Consider the following 21,574-nt stretch of genomic DNA (forward strand, 5'->3'; position numbering starts at 1 on the left):
TGGTATTGAAGAAGAATGGTGACTTACTGTCCCACAGTTCTGTTGCCCTGAAGTCCAATATCAACATACTAGCAGGACGGCATTCCCTCTAAATCTTCAGGGGTGTTCATCCTGCCTCTTCCAGCTCCTGGCTGTCCTTGCTTAGAGTTTCACTGTTCAGAACCCTGCCTTGATCTTTCCCAGGCCTCGTTCCTGTGTCTTCTCAATTTTCTTATTCATCTCTAATAAAGGCATCTCTCACAGTACATTATGGCTCACTCTAATCCAGGATGACCCTATCTCAAGAATCTCGCCTTCATAACCAGAGATGTCTTCATAGATCCTCATTCTAAGAGAAACCCAGATTTCTGGAAGGAAGCTTCTTTTCAGAGAAAGGATTGCCTTGCTTTAAGACAAGGTGGAAAACAATAAGACTATCAAGAGTATAAATGTATGACTATGTTCGCAGTGTGCACATGTACATGTGCGTGGCTGCACACCCACACGTGTGTATGGGTGAAGGGTAGCCAACATCTGGGAAGATATGCATCAGGGGTCTTTGTGTGCAAAACCATTATGAATTCACCAGGCAGCAGAAGCTGGAGAGACAGCTCAGGGTGTTGCTGTTTAATCAGTTTATTTCTGACATATTGTGGAATGCACACTTGAAATCACAAGTGCATAGAGACCAGATTCATGGCGGTAGCGGTGGAGGAAGGATTTAAAATTCAGCAACTCAGAGGGCTCCCTCTTCCATGTTGCTTGAGGTGAGCAGTGTGAGCACCAGCTTCTGCCGCCGCCCCTGTTCCCTCCTTATGCTGCTGCCAATTCCTAGCTAAAGACACCGCAGTCCAGTTAAGTGTGTTCTCTAAGTACCCGCCTACCTTGACAGAAACCGAGGGCGGGGAAATAGCAAGAAGATTCTATAAATCTTAACATTATTTGATTCTTTGAGAATTTTCATACTTGCTGGATGGTTTTGAAATGAATGTTCATTTACCTGCGTGTACCAGAAAGACACGTACCACAGGTCAGAAATGTCTGAAAACTGTGGTTTTTTTTTTTAAATATTTTATTATTTATTTATTTATTTGAGAGAGAGAGAAAAAATTTTAAAAAGTCTGAAAACTGTGTTTTTTAAAAAATATTTTATTATTTATTTATTTATTTGAAAGAGAGAGACAGAAAAAAATAATGGCCCAGGGCCTCCAGCTGCTGCAAGTGAACTATAGACGCACATGCCACCTTGTGCATCTGGCTTACATGGGTCTTGGGAAATCAAACCTAAGTCCCTGGGCTTTGAAGGCAAGTGCCTTAACTGCTAAACCATCACTCCAGCCCTACTGTGTGTGCCTCCACCAGTGAAAGACGCAATTCTGGCACCTTCCACACATGCTTCCACTTGTAATTGAAGTGAGCCGTATTTCTGAATCACAGGATTTTTTTTTTTTCTAATCTGAAAAGCATTGTTATGTTTCAGACTATATTAGTTACTTTGCTAATGGTTGTGACCTAACAAGAAGCAGGCTAGGGAAGGGATGGGTCTATTTTGTCTTACGGCTACCGTGGCACAGTTCATCATGATAAGGAGGACTTGCTAGGGTCATGAGGCCAGCTGTATTGCATCCACAGTCAGGAAGCTGAAAGTCAACAGGAAGTGGGGCTGGCCTATAAAACCTCAAGACTCACCCTCACTGATCCACATCTTCCACCTCCCAAGTCTCCCACAACCTTCCAGAACAATGCCTCTAGCTGGAGACAAAGTGTTCGAACACACGAGCCTATAGGGGACATTTCACAGCCAAAGCACAAGACACAGTCACAGGTCAGACAGTGACACAAGCTCTGGTGAGACTTACGATCATGTCTAAGCAAAAGTTGTGGGAGTCATTCACGATTACTCTTGCTAATACCCAATTCAGTGGTTCCCTCAGCCATACCCATGCCCACTCATCTATTTCAGGTCCTAAGCAATGTGAGCTTGGCATTGTTTGTCTTCAGTTATGTCCCTTCAAATAAATAACCTACCATCACATGATCTTGACCATGTTACTTGCTTAGTATAATCTCACAAAAGGCTACTGTTCTGTGCCCTTAAAATACAGTCACAATATTTGGTGATGGACTATAAGTGCTGCTGTTCTGCTTTATCTTAGGACATACTGATTTTTTTAAGTTTATTTATCATGCTATTTTTATAGGACAGAGAGAAATAGCTGGAAAAGGAGGGGTAGAAAAAGACAGGGATAAAAACAAAGGTAGAGGAAGAAAGAGATAGAGACAGAGAGATACCTGAGGCAGAACCAGCCCAACAGTCTTCAAAACTGCTACTGGAAGTCCTCCAGGGATCGTCAACAGCTTCACTGTCCGTCATTTGAGCCAGGGACCAGCCACCTCGACGCTGGACTTCTAGCAGCTGTCCCAGCAAACCCCAGGACAGCTCTAGCGAGGCACCGCCAATCTGTGCGCACTGGAGCACGTGCGGTGGCTCCTGCTGGCCTGCTCACTCCCGGGCCGAGGCAGCTCAGGAGGAGTGCAGTTCCGGGGCCACCAGATGGGACTTTCCTCTAGCTGTCTCTGCACGGTGCAGGAGATCTAAGCAGCACAAACCTCATGGCTATTATAAGATCACTCATGTTGCAACTGACCAACCCTACGCTTGTTTCTCTTCCTATTAAACGTTGAAGTCTGAGGATCCTAACCCGGTCACAATTGTGTTTCTGTGTCTTATGCAATCTCTGGTGTAAAATAATAATAATAATAATAATAATAATAATAATAATAATAATAACAACAACAGATCCTTATTAGATGCACGGATGAATAAACATGGGGATTAACTCGATAATGACTGAAAGGGATGCAATGATATACAGACCACATATCAAGGTTCAGGTTTAGCTGTAGGTGGGACTCTGTACTTCAGAGAAAGGGACAGATTATCACAGGTGGGACCACAGGTAAAATGGGATTGACATTAAGCAATTTCCTTCCAGATGGCTTCTATCTTCTTTGTGAAGTAAGAAGTGAGGCTATATATTAAAAGTAAATAGTAACTAGAATTTCAGCCGGCAGCATGTAGGGCTGAGACACACAGACTTGGAGAAGAATGGTTTTGAAGTGATTACATTCTCTCTAGTGGTGGCCGACAGCTCAGGTTGTTTATGTTGCTGCTGAGTCGTTAAAGAGTGGATGCTGAGTTAATCAAAGGTTGGAGGCTTATGAAGTGGGCATGACAGCTGAGGACAAAGAAAAGGCAATGATGGAAATAAGTATAGTCAATGGTACTCTGTATGGGAAAGGAAGTTAAGTGAAGAGAGTGACGGGTGGCCAGTATGGGGGCTAAGAACTTTTCTGTCTTTCATGCAGAGGCCTAGAAGACCACAGTAAAACGTCGCATGATATGTGTGGTCAGTAGGAAAGATGATATAAGGGTTCATATAGGACTCTAGGCAACACAAGACACCTGTATTATTTCACCATAGCGATTATAATGGTGATTTAAAAAATGGAATGCTTATTTATTTCAGTGCCAGTGGGTCAATGTTGCCAAGCCCACCTTCTTGGCTTACAGATGTCTGGTTTCTGCTGCTTTCTCATGGTCTTCCCACAACTGCTGAGACACCCTCTTTGAATGAGGGTGCCAGCCCACCCCTTGTGAACTCATTTAATCTTAGTTACCATTGGATATTTTTGTTGCAAACCACAGGTACATTGGAGTTTAAGGCTTCAATGTGGGAGGACAGCAAGAAGCCTGGAACACTCTGCCCTGTGGACTCTAAAATTCATGACTTTCTCACAAAATGACAACATCCCTACCCAACAACCCCCCAAAACCTTAATCCATCCTAGTAACCAGTCCAGCTCCAAGTTTTAATATAAATACCGTCTATCTGTAGAGACATGAGGAACACTTGAGACATGACTTATTCTGAGGCTCAAGTTCTCTCTAGTGCTTAACCTTCAAACCAAAAGAGTTGTGAGCTTTCTACTAAAACATAGTGGCAGGATGTATGAAGGGTAGAGTCTGCTACTCCGAAAGAGAGACATGTGAAACAAGAAAGAAGTGAAACATATCCAAGTGCATCCAAAGCCAAGCAAGGAAAATGCATGAGGTTCAACAGTAAGTGAGACATATCCTTCCCATCCTCCAAGGCTCAGGGTCCACTGCGGAAGAGGTGGCAGAAAGAATGCAAGAGCCAAAGGAAGGGGAGGACTGCTCGCAGAGCTTTCTTCCAGACACAAAACAGCCTTGATGTTCATGACCTCACAGTGACTGACACTACCTACACAAGGCCTGCTAAATAGTAGGAAAAAAAAATAGCATCAACATAGAAAAGAGACTAAATGGGAAAAAAAAAGAAGGGATTCCGTGGAGGGAAGATTTAGGAGGGGAAAATGGGAGTGGGGGAAAAGGTTTACAATCATGGTATAGTGTCTATACATATGGAAATTGTTAATAAAAAGCTAAAACAAAAACATAAGCCTCACTGCTTTGACATTTAGTTCCCTGTGTGCCCCTTGGTACAGCAGACCCATGCCCTAGAGCCCCCGTGGCTCAGCCTACCCGTCAGGCTTTGGTGATGGTCCCAACCCTGTAGCCTTAGAGCTGCCTTTACCAGGAGGTTTCAGGTGGGGGCTGTCTGTCCTGTTGAAACTGAGGAGGAGAAAGCCTAGCCCCTGGTTTGTGTGCGAGAACTCTGAGGCTGTCTGAACTGTCTTCAAGGTTGTTCTTCCCTTTTCTTCAATAATAACAGAGGCTCACGAACAGAAAGCTCATTTTCCCAGCAGGTAGGATTCAAGAGTTCTGCTATCCTTTCTTATTTTGCCTCACCTCCATCTTCTTTAGTAGGCCGAACAGAGTTTTGCTGGCATCACTCTGTCTTGATCCCTGGCTTCTGCTGAGATAAGACCGGCTGTGGGGATTGTATACATAATCTGCTTATCAAATGATTTTCTAACTGATACTTGTTTCAGAACATGATTTCTCATTTTTTTTTAAAAAAAGGGTAGATTGAAGAACAAATTCTCCAGTCATGATGCCTTTATGTTTGAGTATTCCTAATTTAATTCAGCCCTATACTCTGGCATTTCAGTATAGGCAATAAGAAGAAGCTAGGACATAAATCAGTTTTTCCTAGAAATATCCATCACTAAATATCTTGTTTCATCACAACCTGTACTTTTCACAGAACTCTAAAACACAGCTCAGTTCTCTGTTGCTTTATAACAAGGATCACTGTCCCTCTAGATGCTGTTATATGTTCCCTGCTTCATTTTGACATGTTACCAGAATCACCTTGAATGTCCATTTTTTCTTCTGATTATCAAGAACTTTTCAAACATGTTCCTCAAATCTCTTCCTGCCCTCTCACCATCCACACCTTGAAGCCACTTTACCTTCTTAAGATGTCTATTACAGCAGCTTTCCATTTCATGGTATCAGAATTGGTGACATTAGTTTGCAATGGCTACCATTAAAAAAAAAAAAAAAAAAAAACACCATTGGCCTGGGTACTTATATAATAGAAATGTATTCACAGCTCTTGAAGAAAGAAGTCCAAGACCAAAGTGCCAACATCTATTTTTCCCTGAGGACTCTCCTCTGGGTCTGACAAAATCCAGATTTCTGTTCTCACATGGCTTTGCCTCAGGGCACAGGTAGCCATGGTGCCTCCTCCTCCTTCTATATGTACATCAGCTCTGTTAGACACACCCTCACTCTATCACCTCATTTAACCTTAATTGCACATGAAAGCTCTATCTGTAAGTATGGTTGTGTTGAGAGTTACAGATTCAGTACATGAATTTGGATGGATGCAATTCTGTCCATCTATAGGAGTGTCACTATGAACAGGATGAAGATTATGAATAAAACCAAGTTTCTACTATTTAAACTGCTTATGTCATCCTCACTATAAACAGTAGGAAGTTGAATTGTATTTTCTAGAGGTTTCTAATAGCATATACATCCTCAGAAGTGTGGGATGGGCCACAATGATACTTTCCAAGGGACCCACAAAATTGCAAATGAACTTACAGTTCTTCCTTCCTGGAACTATTCCTGGCAATGTGGCAGAAGTAAATACAAATCTGTCTGTAAATGTATCATTTAAAACCAGGCACCGTATAACCCCAGCTAAAGTTTAAACGAACTCAAATTCAAATTGCATAAGGCTTTATCTCTCAAGGAAACATATTCCACTAATAAGCTTTATGTGAAGTGACAAGTTACTGAATGATCCCAAATGCATATTGAAATCACATGGTGAAGATAATAAAAGTGCCTAACATATTTAGAAAAGTATAAATTAAAAATAGTGGTGCTAGGACAAGAAATTATCCAAGTTGATATGGAAAGTTGGAAAAAGAAAGAAAATTCTAGAAATTAAAAAGAAATATAATAACTAAACTTTTAAAATATGGGTGTGAGAGGCAAAAGCAAATTATTCATGAAAGTGTTCAAAAAACACTTTTACTATATCCATAATCCCTTTTCACAGCATACTTTAGTCAGTAGAACAATAGTAAAGGAGACGAGCAGAGACATGGAAGATATTTTGGGAGCCTGGACATGCAATCTTAGCAAAGAGCAAAGCCAAGTGTTTCCAAAGACTCCAGCTAACACCATCCAACCTGAGGACACAGAGGTGAGATGTCTCTAGGTGTCTGAACCCTGCAGAGTTGCCTGCAAAGGAAAGACAGACTATCTCACCCAGAAGACTGTGAAACGCTTGTTGTTCCCATTTTCAAGTGTGTTAACACATGAATTATCAAAGTAACCAATTCAATGGTACAATTTTGAATATCAGGAAATTAGACACAGTTAAAAGAAATTATTAGTGTCATAGAGATCTAAACATGATACAAACTCCTCTTAATAGATAAAGGAATTAAAAGAAAAAACAAGACAATGATGTGTGTATATTAGACGCAGTCCAGCACATCTTTGAGTAGACATCCTAGAGACAATGACACAGAAGGAAGGGAAAGGAAATACTTGATGACTCTCCAGAATTATTGAAAAACACAAGCCCTCGGTGACATGGCAACTTAGGAAGACCAGTGAAGGCATGGAAGAAAAACAATGACAGCTTAACTCTGTATAGAACACCAAAGAGAAAGAAAAGAAAAAAAAATCATGAACCCCACACTGAAGAAAGGCTACAAAATAACTGGATTGTACCCTTCAAAAGTGTGGAGGGTGTGAAGAACAATGACAGACCAAGAAACTGTTTCCAATTAAAGGAGACCAAAGAGCATAATTATATATTAAAAATAATTAATAAATGAATGTTAATAGCAACACTAATGAAGATCTATGGGATTTAGCTAAGGAAATGCTTGAAAATCCATATCCTTAAATCTTTTTATTAAGAAGAAAAGCAGGTAGAAACAACTGGGCTAAGAACACAACATTACACTTTTTTAAAATTAACACACAGAAAGTAGCAAAGGGCAATGATAAATACACAGGCAGAAATTAGTATAATGGAAAACAAATATATACAAAGTCAACAGAAATCAAAGGCTGATACCTAAAGTGAGTAGGAGACATGAAAAATCCTTGAAAATCATAAAATGGTAATCAATAACATGACTGCAAACACAGGATGAGATTGGAAGTATAAAAGATGCAGGCAACTTCAGAGACATTTATAATTAAAACGTTTATAAAGAAACCTATGAACAACACGACTTTTAGGTTATTTTGGTCTGTTTTTCAGGAGTACTACAAAATATCTGAGATGGACTAACATTAGAAAGAGGCTCGTGCTACGGCTCACTATGTGGAAGGTGCAGATTCAAATGGGGCATGTGATGAGTGCCGAATGAAGGGCAGAGCCCCCGACAGAGAAGAGAAGCATAGACGCAGAGACGTGTGACTTCCCTCCACCCTACTCTCTTTTAAAGGGTTTCTCCTCATCTTACAAAGCGACAGGGATTCAACCACAGGGGCTAAGACAAGTGTTTCACCCTAAGGACTGTATCTAATCTTAACGGCTTTTAAAAGGTCCTACCTCTGATCACCGTAGTCTAATTAAATTTCAACCATCTTAATATTAACAATGGACATTAAATTTTGACACATGAAACTTTAGGAAACCCTCAAACCATATACAAAAATAACAGAATTATGTAAAGTGGAGAATTTTTCTCAAAAATATCAAATCACTAAAACAGATCCAAGGGAAAGAAAGTATGCCTATTAAAGAAGTCCAATCCACATGTAAAAATATCCCTCTAAAATCTATATAAAAATGCCAAAACAAAAATGTAACAAAAGACCATCAAAAGGAAGATCTCACATATATTAGAAGAACACATAATTTCCAAATTATACAAGTTCATCTTAAAAATAGAAAAATACAAATCCTCCCAGAACTTGGAAGGCAGAGGTAAGAGGATCACCATGAGTTTGAGGCCACCCTAAAACTACAGAGTGAATTCCAGGTCATCCTGGGCTAAAGTGAAACCCTACCTCAGAAAACCAAAAAAAAAAAAAAAAAAAAAAAAAATCCTCTCCACAATTTAATTTAAATAAAATGTATTTATATACTTATTTACTTTTTGTTTGAGAGAAAAAGAGAGAAAATGATTCAGATAGAGAGAATGAAAACTGGCATTCCAGGGCCTCAAACAACTGCAAAGAACTCCAGACACATGTACATCTGCCGTATGTGGGTCTTGGGGAATCGGACCTGGTTCCTTAGAACTTGCGGGCAAATGCCCTACCTACTAAGCCACTTATCCAGCCCCACAGTTTATTGTTAAAACCATGGTAACTTTAATTAATTTTTTTTTTAATTTTTATTTATTTATTTATTTGAGAGCGACAGACACAGAGAGAAACACAGATAGAGGGGGAGAGAGAGAATGGGCGCGCTAGGGCCTCCAGCCTCTGCAAATGAACTCCAGACGCGTGCGCCTCCTTGTGCATCTGGCTAACGTGGGATCTGGGGAACCGAGCCTCGAACCGGGGTCCTTAGGCTTCACAGGCAAGCACTTAACCACTAAGCCATCTCTTCAGCCCCTAAAAAAATTTTTTGAGGTAGTGTTTCACTCTAACCCAAGCTGACCTGCAATTAACTATGTAATCTTAGACTGGCCTCAAACCTCCTACCTCAGCCTCAAACTCATCATGATCCTCCTACCTTGGCCTCCCAAGTGGTGGGATTAAAGGAATTCACCACCACACCCAGCTGGGTTTAACAATTTTAAAAGTGAAAGAGCAGCGGGAAAGTGAATATAAAGGAAATTATAGGATCTTTTGACATAAAACATGGATACATTGATCCTACAGAAAATATTGAACTAAAAGTATTAAAGTATAGACTGACATGCTATGATCATATGTGGTTTGTTACACAATGCAAGTTCACCATCAGAAAAACAAATACACTAATGTACATCTATTCGTTAAGAGGATTATATAGAAAATCCCAAGTTCAGTCAAAGAAACTGGCCAAGTTAAGACATTATGCAGATAGGGAGTCAGTGTGACCTTGAGTTTGGGAGAAAGGTCTGAGCACCTGTGGAAATGAAGACACCATGGAACAGGAGAGGATCATCACCCTGGTTTTCATCTTAGAAAAGGATGAGGAAAGAAAGAATAAAAACACAGGCATCCTCAAGTGGCCCAAGAGTTCAAAGAGAAGGCTGGTGGCATCGCAACTTGGCACTGACTCACCATTTATCAGTACTGACATCAGCAACAGGGGACTCCCATTGATCAGCAGGCTCTGAGACAATCTACAGACTACTTTCAAAAAGTCCTCAACCCCAATTTCCCTTGTAATTCTTCACTTCTAAATGTACAAATCAAAGGTAGTAATACAGGGTCCCATGTTGTAAACCGAGAACTCAGGAGACTGAAGCTTGAGGTTCTTCAAGTCCAGCCCGGGCTACATAACAAGACCCTATCAGCAGAAGAAAGTAGAATCATCGGTCATTCCAACCACCAAGGGATAGAGGAGAGCAGAAGCCTATGTAGGACTGTTACATCATCCAATGTGTGCTACCCCTTCTACAAAAACCTGTGAGTCTGCCATACTGAGAACTGAAGTCCTACACATGGTGGTCACTTAACAAGGAGAACCTGATGTCACTTTTCCACCCATTTTTTTGAGGAACAGATGCCAAATATTTAAATAAAAGACAGCTACGGGAGTGAGGTGCTGAATTTATGCTACTTTATTGGGGACATAGGCAGTAAATTTACTGAAAAGCATTAAAAATACAGTTTATATTTTCACCATTTAACATCCATGAAACAATTCTCTAAAATGTTAGTGATAAACATTTCAGAGGAAAAATTAAAATCATAATCCATGTCACACCATATTTTTATTTTAAGTTTCTAAACTAAAACCAAAATGACAAATTCATAATAACAAGCAAGACATATGATAAAAATATCATAAATGTTTGAGGTTAGCTCTTTTTATTTGTGTTTAAACTACAAGGAACTGTTTTCTCTTGTTTTTAGATAATATTATTTCAGTTGTTCTGCTTGTGTTAGCCTTTTAGGAACTGGTGCTGACAGAAGACAGTAGATTTTTATGAGAACTTTCTTGACAAAGTAAATGACAACTTTGTATTATATTACATTTCACCAAAAATATTTGGGAATGAAAATTCTATGTCTTTATCATAACATTTATGTATACAATTCTATTGATTTTGCTGTCTCCCTGAGAATTCTGAAGCCCCTTGAGGATGCAAACGGAGTCACCAATGATGTCAGTGAGTGCCTTCGGAATGCCCACTTTTTTTTTTTGGTTTATTTTTATTTACTTATTTGAGAGTGACAGACAGAGAAAGAGGCAGAGAGAGAGAAATAGAGAGAGAGAGAATGGGCGAGCCAAGGCCTCCAGCCACTGCAGACAAATTCCAGATGCGTGCGCCCCCTTGTGCATCTGGCTAATGTGGGTCCTGGGGAATCGAGCCTCGAACCAGGGTTCTTAGGCTTCACAGGCAAGCACTTAACTGCTAAGCCATCTCTCCAGCCCCGGAATGCCCTCTTAAAAGAGGCATGATATCATGTCACTTACACATCACTGGGCCTGATTAAGAATTGTGTTGGCTCTAATAGAGGGCACTGGTAGTTGAGAAAAATCACATGTAGAGACCTCTGCTGATCATCTTGGATAACCTGTGTGCAATGAGGGGCTGGGCGGAACGCATAGGACTCTGCCCTTAGCTCTGTGACCTAGGGCTGTGTGTCCTTGCATCATGGCTCCTGCTGCAGACCTTCCAGGTGTCTTCTTCCCAGGAAAACCCACTCTTGGAAGTTGGGGTTCAAGAACCCGTCACACTGCAGTGAGGTGGTGACATATCATCCACTGCGCCTGTCACAGGACAACCTTCCTTGTGCACAGGGGACCTGATAGGCAGAGTTCTTGAAGAGAGGCCTGAAGTATGCTTGGATGTCAGCCCACGGGGTCAGCCATTGCCTGTTTCTTTAGCTAGCTTTGGAATCCCTACCTTCTCAGCTCCATGTGCTGATGCGTACAGACATTCAGCAACACAAACGGAGGAAAAGTCTCCATTTTCTGTGGTGACTATACCTTCACTTCTTGGCTTATAGGAAACTTAGTACACAGTTATTTGTGCATAGTACACAGATAGTATGCAGTGAGATGTTCTTTGTGTAAACCTCTGAGGAAAGAGCAAAGAAAAGTAAGGTTTTCTGTTTTCATGACATTGGTTCTGGTAGGTCTTCACCCACATTCACTCACAGTCTTCAAGCTCCTGAGAGACAGAGAAAAGTCTCTTTTCTGTCCTCCATCTCTATCTCCCTTTTCCTCTCTCTTAAATGTATGTAGTTTCTTAAATAGATAATTCCATTCACATTTTAACACATCAAAAATATGATGTAAAAAGTACACAGTGAAGTTTCTCTTCTGTCTCTTCTCTTTCCCAGAAATCCCTTCAATAGTAACCATGGTTACTAGCTTTTAAAATGTATGTATAACCAAATTCATATGTATCTTTCACCCTTCTCTTTAGACTCATAGCAATACAGTAACAAAAAAGTGTGTTCCTTGGTATTCACATGTCATGGTAAATAAATGAGATCGTAGCAGATCTAGATGTCTGCAACCCTGGCAGACCTCATCCCCTTCTCCATCCCACAAAACCGACCCCCTCCCACTGAACCCATCCCCTCCCTCAGAACCCATCCTCTTCCCAATGAGCCCATCCCCTCCCACAGAACCCATCCCCTTCCCTCAGTAAGAAAGGAACAGCTCAAACAAATGCTAGACCAGAACTACAATCTCATCCTTCCTGGGACCTCAATAAGGAGGTGTGACTTTTGTCTTCTCTAAGGAACACAAAGAAAAGTCATACTGCACTTTCTAACTATGTGTCTAGCATGCCTCTATTCCGTTGTGCTGACGCCCCCCCCCCCCCCCCCCCCACACTGTTCTGGAATGAATTCAACAGGAGATTATCTGGTCTTTCAAGATAAACGAGCAGAAGATCAAGTCACATTTTTATTTTGTTTGTTTTGTTATTTCAAATAAATCCACAAGGAGCTGACCATGTAGCTCAGTTGTCAGAGTTTTGACCTATCAGGAGTGAGGCCCTCGGTTTGATCCCCAGCACCGCATAAATCATGCGAGGTCAAGTGTATCTGTAATCCTGGCAATTAGGGAGTGGGGGCAGAGGATCAGAAAGAAGCTCAAGGACATAGCAAGTTTTAAGACAGCCTGGAATCTATGCGATGCTGTCTCAAAAATAATAAAATGAGATAGAAAAAAAAATAAAAATAAGCACTATTAAACAGGTGATTTTTCAAAGAAGTCCAAGGAAGTCAAATGTAGGCCAGTGGTTCCTTCAAAACTCGAAAAAGTATGGCATGAGCTGAGCTGTGAGCCCAGGAGGAAGAAAAATAGCTTAAAGCAGAAAGGACGAAATTCAGGACGAGAAGGCTTTCAGGTGGCCGCGCTTCTGCCGGGCTTCTGTCTGTCTGGCCTGAGTCAGGTGATGTGCTGCCCACCTGAGTGGATGGAGTCAACCCGTAAGGATAGCATTGGGCCGCTAAGCCAAAGCAGCGGGTCGGGTTGAGGTCGGAGAGGCTGGCTCTCAGCCGCCGGTGGTCCCCAGGCACGGCAGGCAGGCTGGGACCAGCGCCCCGCAGACCCGCCTGGCGCGCCCCGGCGCCCGGGCTCGCTGATGCTGGGAGGCGCCGGCGTGGGCGGTGGCCCGGCGGCTCAGAGCCTGCTCTTTGCGCGGCTGGGGGACGCACCTTTCTCCACGGTGACTCGGACTGCGGTTCAAAGCTGCACGGCCCGCAGCCGCTGCACCCTTTCAGAGGCCCGTGGAGACTCTAGGCTCCCTGAGAGGCAAGAAGACTTCCACGTGAGTTACAGTCCGTAAAGGATAAACTTACTAAAATCACAATAAACAAGAGCGCTCTCACAGAAAGGGCAGGAGGGTCCTAAGCTTTGTAAAGAAGCAGATGGGGAGAATTCCTTCCTAGATTTGGAAAGAACGAATTCGCCTTTCTGATTATGCTAATCTACCAGGGTGTTAGCAGACAGCGTGTGTGTTTGAATTAGGGTTGTTTCTTATTTACAAGCAAAACCAAATTTTGTTTCTTCTTCCCACGTCCTGAGGCCATTTTTCACGTTTTAAAGACGCGGGAGCCCTTGAGAAAGCACGAGGCTACCTGATGGGAGGTGCAGGCCCACACTGGTTTCTTACCGTTATCATTACGTTGCAAAAACACATTTATCAAAAACTCTGCAGGGCTGGAGAGATGACTTAGAGGTTAAGGCGCTTGCCTGCAAAGCCAAAGGACCAAGGTTTCATTCCTCAAGACAAGCCAGCCAGATGCACAAGGCGGCACATGCATCTCGAGTTCCTTTGCAGCGACCAGAGGCTGTGGTGCACCATTCTCTCTACCACACGGATTGTTTTATCCAAGAGCCGTGACATCATCAGTCACCAGTCTGAGTCACTGTGAAAATGGCAGTGTTATGTTTGTGTGGCCCTGTGCTTTATGAAGTCTTTTCTCGTATATTGTTTCACTCGGATACTCCTTTTTAAACATCGATGGGCTGGGAGGGCCTCCTGTTAACATTCTGTGGTCATTTTGACAAAGAGTAGGAGGAGATGGAAACGCCACAAGGTTCTTGGGCTCTTACATTCAATGGAAAATATCAACTCCCTGAGAAAATGGTTTTCCATTTGGGTCCAAAGACTACCTGAATGAGTGTTAGCTGATGAGCAGGTGGTAGCATCACTGCTTCAAAGGCCCTGTTGGAGGTGAACACTGGGAATGGATTTGATTGGGGATGGGGAAAAGACTCAGCCTTTTGAAGCCTCTCCCTCAGCGATTTTTAGCTGACACATGCCTACTCCTCACAAATAAACAGGCAATGCAAATTGCTATGGTCTGTTCTTCATCCCTGCCCTTTAGTCAGTCAGTAAGATTGGTCTCCAAAGGTCCTGTGAAAATGCAGTGATGGTCCCGGCAACTTTTGGCTGGGGTGGAACACTTTATTAAAGTTGGAGGCATTTCTGGTTGGCCACCAGCTGCACAGGGCTTTTAGATGAGGCCCAGTGTGGGAAAGCTCTCCGTGTGCTCTGGAAGGGTTACTAGGGGGAAAGGGTGGGAAGAAGACTTTGAGAAGATGGATAGTCTGGACACAAAGATCAGGACAAGTAAGGAGCTGAGCAAAACTTGAAAGTACCAGGCAAGTTCGCCTATCACCAGGCACATGGGAGTACTCACAGGCAGGTCCCTTCTTCCTCTGCCCCATGTATGCAGTAGTTAAGTTGTCCTATGAAACTTTTAAATACTAGAAAATTCACTGAGGGCCAATCTGCTTTGTATTATCCACATGAGCATGTGAGTCTAAAATTCTTCTTCCCTTACAAAGCTATCCATTGGCTTGTGTTCTTAGCAGTTACATGCAAAAGTTTGTTTTAAGATGCATTCTTATGTCTTGCCTTCCCTTCCCTTACTACATGACTAGTACTCCCAAGAATTCAGTTGCATGTTTCTGGTGCGTAAGCATGCAAAGATCTGGGAGCACAAAGGCGGACTGGGTAACTGAATCCAGACCCTGTGGGAAGCATGTGCCCACTCTGAGACAGTAGCTTTGACATGACAGAAGTCAGGGAACCCAAGTGACTCTGTCCTTGTCACTCGAAAGTGACTTTGATGTCCAGTGCATTTGAAGGTGAAACAGTGCAAACAAAGGAACTGAAATTTTAGTTCATGGATACAGTATTTTGATGATTTCCAGTAGAGTCAGTCTTCAACAAAGTACAGCGAAACATAATTTCTTAAAATATTTCTAAAGATCATACCTTGATATTAAGAAGGAAGCAATTAACTGTGGCTGCAACAAAATATAATGAAATGGTCATTGCATAATAAAGAAATCATGTTGTGAGGAATGCCAGGGGAGTAACTAGATACCAGTCTCATAGGGACAGAAAAAAATTAAGTGATGCCAAAATATTTTATTTATTGCAAGAACTAGAATCCCCTTAATAAGCAGGAAATAAAATAATGCTAAGGATTTTCACCTTTTTGAGAAAATTTTTTGAATTTTTAAATAAAAAGCAAATTATGATAAATTATAGGGTAAAGACATGTTTTTATCCTACAAGGACTTCCAAAAGCTACAAAAATCATATCAATCTGAGGACAAAAAAAAAGGACAATGTTTTAATTTATGAAATTTATGGTGTAAATAGCAGTTTTGTGAACTTATACCAAAATGTCATTATTTTTAATGTTTTTGCTATACCTCTTACTTTGAGGGAAAGTATTTTTAGAAATTAAAATAAAATTTAATTTAATTTCTAAAAGTAAAATTATCTTTCAGTTAACTACTCATGAGAAATGGGCAGGTCTTGCTCTTACTTCTGAATACGCAGCAAAGATACAGAAGACAGTCTGATAGGCAGAATTGATGTTCAAAGGCAGGGCCGTTCTCACCATTCTTGTAACTGCTATTTCTATACCTTTTACCATGTGTATCTTTGAACACTGTGCATCTGTTGTGTATAGTTTGACATACTTTACATCATACCATATTTTTTCAAAACAGTACTAACAGTTTGTCACACTCCCTGTGTTGATATATACAGAACTAGATCATTTATTTTCACTTGTCATACTCCACGCCACCAATGTGTCTGTTTTATGTATTCTCTTGGAGATTTTTATTATTATTATTCAAATTTTTGTGGTAGCTGTGACCACTGGCAACTCATGTTCATGTCTCCCCTGGGTTCAAATCCATTATTTCTGAAAATAAGCGGCTATATCAGAGGAATTTTTTTTACTGAATATTTAAAAAATTGACTACATTTGCTATGTTGTCCTTCCCATGTTCCCACAAGCCCTGTGGGAAGTTTCCCACTTGACATTCATGTCCCGTCTATCACCAGGACTTCAGTTCTCGAAATATGATTGAAAAATGTTCATGAAGTGGCTAATACCTTAGAATCTTTTCCACAGTTTTTGTGTGGATTCATTTTAAAATGCCCTTCTTCTGGAAATCTCACTTTTCTCCATTCCACTAAAAACCTTGGATTTGCAATAATCTTAACTATACAAACTTATCTTGATGGCAATTCTGATTACCAGTGGGTAGTAACAATTAAAAATGGCAAACCATTTTAACATATACTACCAGAAAACTGGTCACTTTGCAATTATTTGCACAGATACCGATCAGATTTTGTTGGAGGCTTTATTTTTCCTGTAGAGTTATTCACTTATACTGCAATCTATGTTTAAAGAAAAACACTGAGAAATGATCAGCAATGTTATATGTTTCAGTGACATGGGGCTGCCATCTTGGGACACAAAACAATTATTCAACCACAAAAAATAATTTTAACTTAAAAATGAATACAATACCATTTTAATTCCATTGTATAAATCTGTATTCTATGAAAGCCAAACTTATCATGATCCATACATCTTACCTCATTTTTTCCCAATGTTCTCCTTCCTCAGGTGGAAGCAGCCAGTCAGTGCAGAATTTTCTCTGACAAGAAACTACCCAGATCTCATGTGCTTCCTAGTGCACTTCCCTCTCCCTGAAAGCCCCTCCTTGGGATTTTCTCAGGGCCTGCTTTCTTGAACACATTAGTCTCCAAATCTTTCTCTCCACCTGAGACTCCTTGCATAACTTGCCATATTACCGTCTATCCCACCATAACCAAGAGGCAAGAAACCATGGATCCTGTACTTCTCAAGTCCCAATCAGGATGCCAGCATACAGTAAGGGCGATCTGATAGCTACATCTCGTCTGTAGAAGGCACGCACCACTCCTCATACTAAATACATCCGAGTGCATACAACACTGGGAAAGTGCGTCACTGAAGCCCAGGAGACCACAGCTAAGCTGCTCCACTACTATGATTCAATGGGTTTTCCGTATTTGATGTTCTAGACACAAGATCCTACGTTGAAGTTGGTTGTCTGGTACCATGCTAATTGGTGTGGGTGTGAACTACGGACACTGTGTGTTGAATATGGCAGAGCGAGAAAAGTGTAAGTACAACATCAGCACGCCCCGTGTCTCCAAGACGTCTTTAGCCAACACCCATGCTTTATTCCCCTCATTTACACTGTTTAATGAAAATTTTATTAAAGGAAAAAAATGTATCATCCAAATTACGTTTCTTTGCTCAGGTATCAATTCTGTTATGTAAAGCAGGACTGACATCCCGAGCTACTTCACAGTAAAGAATTACAAAAACTAAAAGAAAGCTTTACAATTTGTACCTTGCTAAAAATTCTTGTTCCAAGGGTCTACAATTCTGAACTTGTTTTTATACTTTCCTCCTCTCTCCTTTTGGTTGCTGTTATCTTGAAATCAGGCAATGGAAGACTAGCATGTAACTTGCTCAGTTCAGAGATTTCAACATTTCCCCATCTTTTAAAAATTATTTTACATTTTTCATTTTTCATAGTATTTAAGTTTTTTGACATGTAGTTATTTTTCTTCAGTGAAGCATGTGTTTCTTTTCGCAGTCACTGATGAGCTTTAGACCGTTGGAACGCCAGCGGCGCTGCCGAAGGCCTTCCGGGCGGCCTCTTTTGCTTGGTAGGCTTGCAGCACGGCTATCGCCTCCTCGACCTTAGTGCGAAGGCACTCTGGAGACTGGAGCACGTGGCGCAACTCCGAGCTGCCAATCTCCAACAGCATGCCTGTGATCTTCCCAGCAAGAGTAGGGTGCATGGTTTGAATGAGGGAAAACAGCCATTCACCCAGCATTTGCTTTTGCTCTTCTGGGGTGGCAGATGCCAAAAGGGAGGCAGTGAGGAGTTCCTCATCCTGGACAGCGGGCTGGCGCACGACAGCGTGCGGCTGTATGTTAGGACGCTGCGGGGGGTTGCGTACTCCGGCCGCGTATTCGTACTGTGGAACGGGGCGGCCAGAGGTGGCAGCTGCAGAACGTGGAGCGGTGATCTGGGAGGAGGAGTTAGCAACATGCTGCGCCGAGGAGCCTGGGTTCACCTGCGAAGGGGTTGGCCTGGCAGCGCTGAACGGTGGTCTGGGGGTTGCTGGGTGGCCAGCGTCAGGCGTACTTCGAAATGGACTAGGTTTGGCACTCTGAGCACTCCAGCGATGACTTGGTCTCGGCTGAGCAGCTTGGCTGGGAGAATAGTACGCAGCCCGGTTTTGAGTCTGTGACACGGTCGCCGCGGGGAAGTAACCCGAGGAAGACGTCGACTGGCAGGGTCTGGCCGCAGGGTTGGGCACAGCCCGGGCACTTGCCATCCTCTGCACGTATTGGTTATTCAGGTGGGTCTGGCGATCTTCCTTGCGCTGAGCTAAAGCTACGTAGAGTGGCTTGGTGGCCACGATTCTCCCGTTCATTTCCGTGACTGCCTTAGTGGCTTCATCCGGGGTGGAGAAGCAGACAAAACCAAACCCTTTGCTGCGACCACCCTCCATGGTCACCTTGGCGCTGGTGATGGTGCCAAAGGGAGAAAACTCCTTGCGCAGACGGTTGTCATCGATGCTGTCGTCCAGATTCTTCACGTAGAGGTTCACCCCCTGGTACCTGGTTTTCCCGTCGCCCTTGGGCGTGTGCGCGTCTTGCTTCATGCGCCCAAACTTGTGCTTGAGCTCCATCTGCCTTTCCACTTTGTTCTGCGCCCGGCCCACGTAGATGTGCTTGCCGCCCAGCTCCTGGCCGTTCATCTCCTGCACGGCCTTCTGCGCGTCCCGGGGCCTGGAGAAGCTGGCGAAGCCGAAGCCCTTGGACTGGCCGCGCTCGTCGGTCATCACCTTCACGCTGAGCACGGGCCCGAACCTGCCGAACAGGTCCTTGAGCCGCTCGTCGTCCACGTCCTCGGCCAGGTTCTTGATGTAGACGTTGGTGAAGGCGCCCCCGCCGCCGCCGCCGCCGCCGCCGCCCGCCCTGGCCCGGGCCCGGGCGCCCAGCTCGGCCTCGCGGTCGCGGCGCGACTTGAAGCGGCCCACGAAGACCTGGCGGTCGTTCAGGAACATGCCGTTCATCTTGTCGATGGCGCGCTCCGACTCCTCCTGCGTCTCGAAGTGCACGAAGCCGTAGCCCTTGGAGCCGTTCTCGTCGCAGGCCACCTTGCACGACAGGATGCTGCCGAAGGCCGAGAAGGTGTCGTAGAGCGCCTTGCTGTCGATGGCGCGGTCCAGGTTCTTGATGAAGATGTTGCCCACGCCGCTGCGCCGCAGCGAAGGGTCGCGCTGCGACCACATGATGCGCACCGGGCGGCCCTTCATCACGTCGAAGTTCATGGTGTCCAGGGCCCGCTCGGCGTCCTCGGCGCGCTGGAAGTTCACCGACGCGTAGCCCAGCGAGCGCCGGCTCGCCCGGTCGCGGTACACGCGGATGGACAGGATGGGCCCGGCCGAGATGAACTTCTCGTACAGCATGGCCTCCGTCACGTCCGGGTGAAGGTCCCCCACGTACAGCGTCGCCGGCGACGAGCCCGGGAAGCCGGCGTTCATCATCGTCGCTTCGGGCCCCGGGGCGCCCCCCCCCCGCCGGTCCCCCCCGGGCAGAGCCGCGGCAGGGGCCCCGCCGGACGCGGAGGAAAGGGAAGGAAGGGGGACGAGGGCACAAATAGCCACCGGAATGGAAAACTCCTCAACGGCCTAGAACCCGGGGGTCCCGCTGTCACGGGCGGCCAACTTCCGGCCGGGTGGAACTCCTTCCGGGAGGGAGGGAGGGAGGTTTGGCTGGGTCCGGGTGGGGCCCGCAGCTACGTGTCTGGGTTCCGGGTCAAGGCTGCTGCTGCTGCGGGCAGGCTGGTAGGGTGGAGTCTGCTGCTTCACGGGGTTGTTTTATGAAAGAGAGTATCTGGCGGGCAGCACGCCCGGGTCATTGGAAAATCGCCTTTGCATGTTTTTCGCTGTTTATTTATTGACTTTAAATCGGGGTAGAGTGAGGGTTTTTAATGAATCTGTGTTCTGAGCTCAGAGCACACACTCTGCCCTCAACATTAATTTTGGAAGACACAAAGGGGCTTTGAGGGAGCCATGGAAAGGTAGTGCACGAACACAGTGATGCCATGAATAATGTCCATTTAGTCAACTCTATCTAGAACATGGATACCATCCCTTCGACCCACCAAAAATATCCAGAAACAAAATCGCCTTCCTATTCATATATCTAAAGAAATTATTACATACAGAGACTTGGTAGAGTGACTCTTTGCAAGTGCTTTTGAGCGCTTAGAAGTGAAGGAGCTTCTTGCTTAGCGCAGGATACAGTAACAAATTACCATACACTAAACAACAAGAATTAGTTACAGGTCTAGAGGTCAGAAGTACAAGATCCTGACATCAACAAACTGGTGGGAACTGCTCTATGGATTATGAGTGAGTCTCCTCCAGCCTCAAATGCCAAGGAGGAGTAAAGCTCTATGGAGGCTCATGTACAGAGCATCAATACTCCCAAAGGCTTCATCTTCCACAACCATAACCTTGGGGATTAAATTTCAGTGTATGCATTTTGAGGTTTTGTAAGCATTCAGAGCATAAAAACACCATTAAATGTGGATGCTTTACTTGTCTACTTTGTGGACTATGGAGAGAAGTAGCCTCTAGCTTAAATGGTGCACATTAATGTATTAATCACATGAATATAATATCCTGTAGGATAAGCTACATTTTTCAGCCTAATTTTTAATTTAGAGAGCTGTGGGTTGATTCTTCCTTGGCCAACATTTTATTCCACATGTAATTAGAAGCAGTACAAAGATGATGACTAAGGAACATTTATGATACTTGGGAGCAAAGTGCAATAACTGTGAAGATACCAAAGGCTACCTGTGCACGAAGAGATGGATACTTCACACTTCATCCTGAGTACCTCATCCCATGGTGAGATCATCTGTTATTATCAATATTACAACTTAGAGTTAACAGATACATTTCTGTGATGCTTTTCCTTTTTAAAATATGTATTTATTTATTGGCAAGCAGAGAGAGAGAAGACAGACAGAGAGAATTGAGCACAACAGTGCCTCTAGCCACTGCAAACAAACTCCAGACACACATGCCACTGTGTGTCTGGCTTTACATGGGTACTGGGCAATGGAACTCGAGTTGTTATACT

The 21,574-nt window shown here is 43.5% G+C and overlaps 1 protein-coding gene across 1 annotated transcript; it reads right to left on the reverse strand.

Annotated features, from left to right (window-relative positions):
* Positions 1-17,998: 17,998 nt before the first annotated feature.
* LOC101617749 (polyadenylate-binding protein 1-like) lies at positions 17,999-19,962 on the reverse strand. Its single transcript, XM_045159433.1, has one exon. It carries the CDS (start codon positions 19,960-19,962, stop codon positions 18,010-18,012), a length of 1,953 nt encoding a protein of 650 aa, XP_045015368.1. The 3' UTR covers positions 17,999-18,009.
* Positions 19,963-21,574: the final 1,612 nt, after the last annotated feature.

The sequence above is a fragment of the Jaculus jaculus genome, chromosome 9 (assembly GCF_020740685.1).
Source record: "Jaculus jaculus isolate mJacJac1 chromosome 9, mJacJac1.mat.Y.cur, whole genome shotgun sequence".
Classification (NCBI taxonomy): Eukaryota; Metazoa; Chordata; class Mammalia; order Rodentia; family Dipodidae; genus Jaculus; species Jaculus jaculus.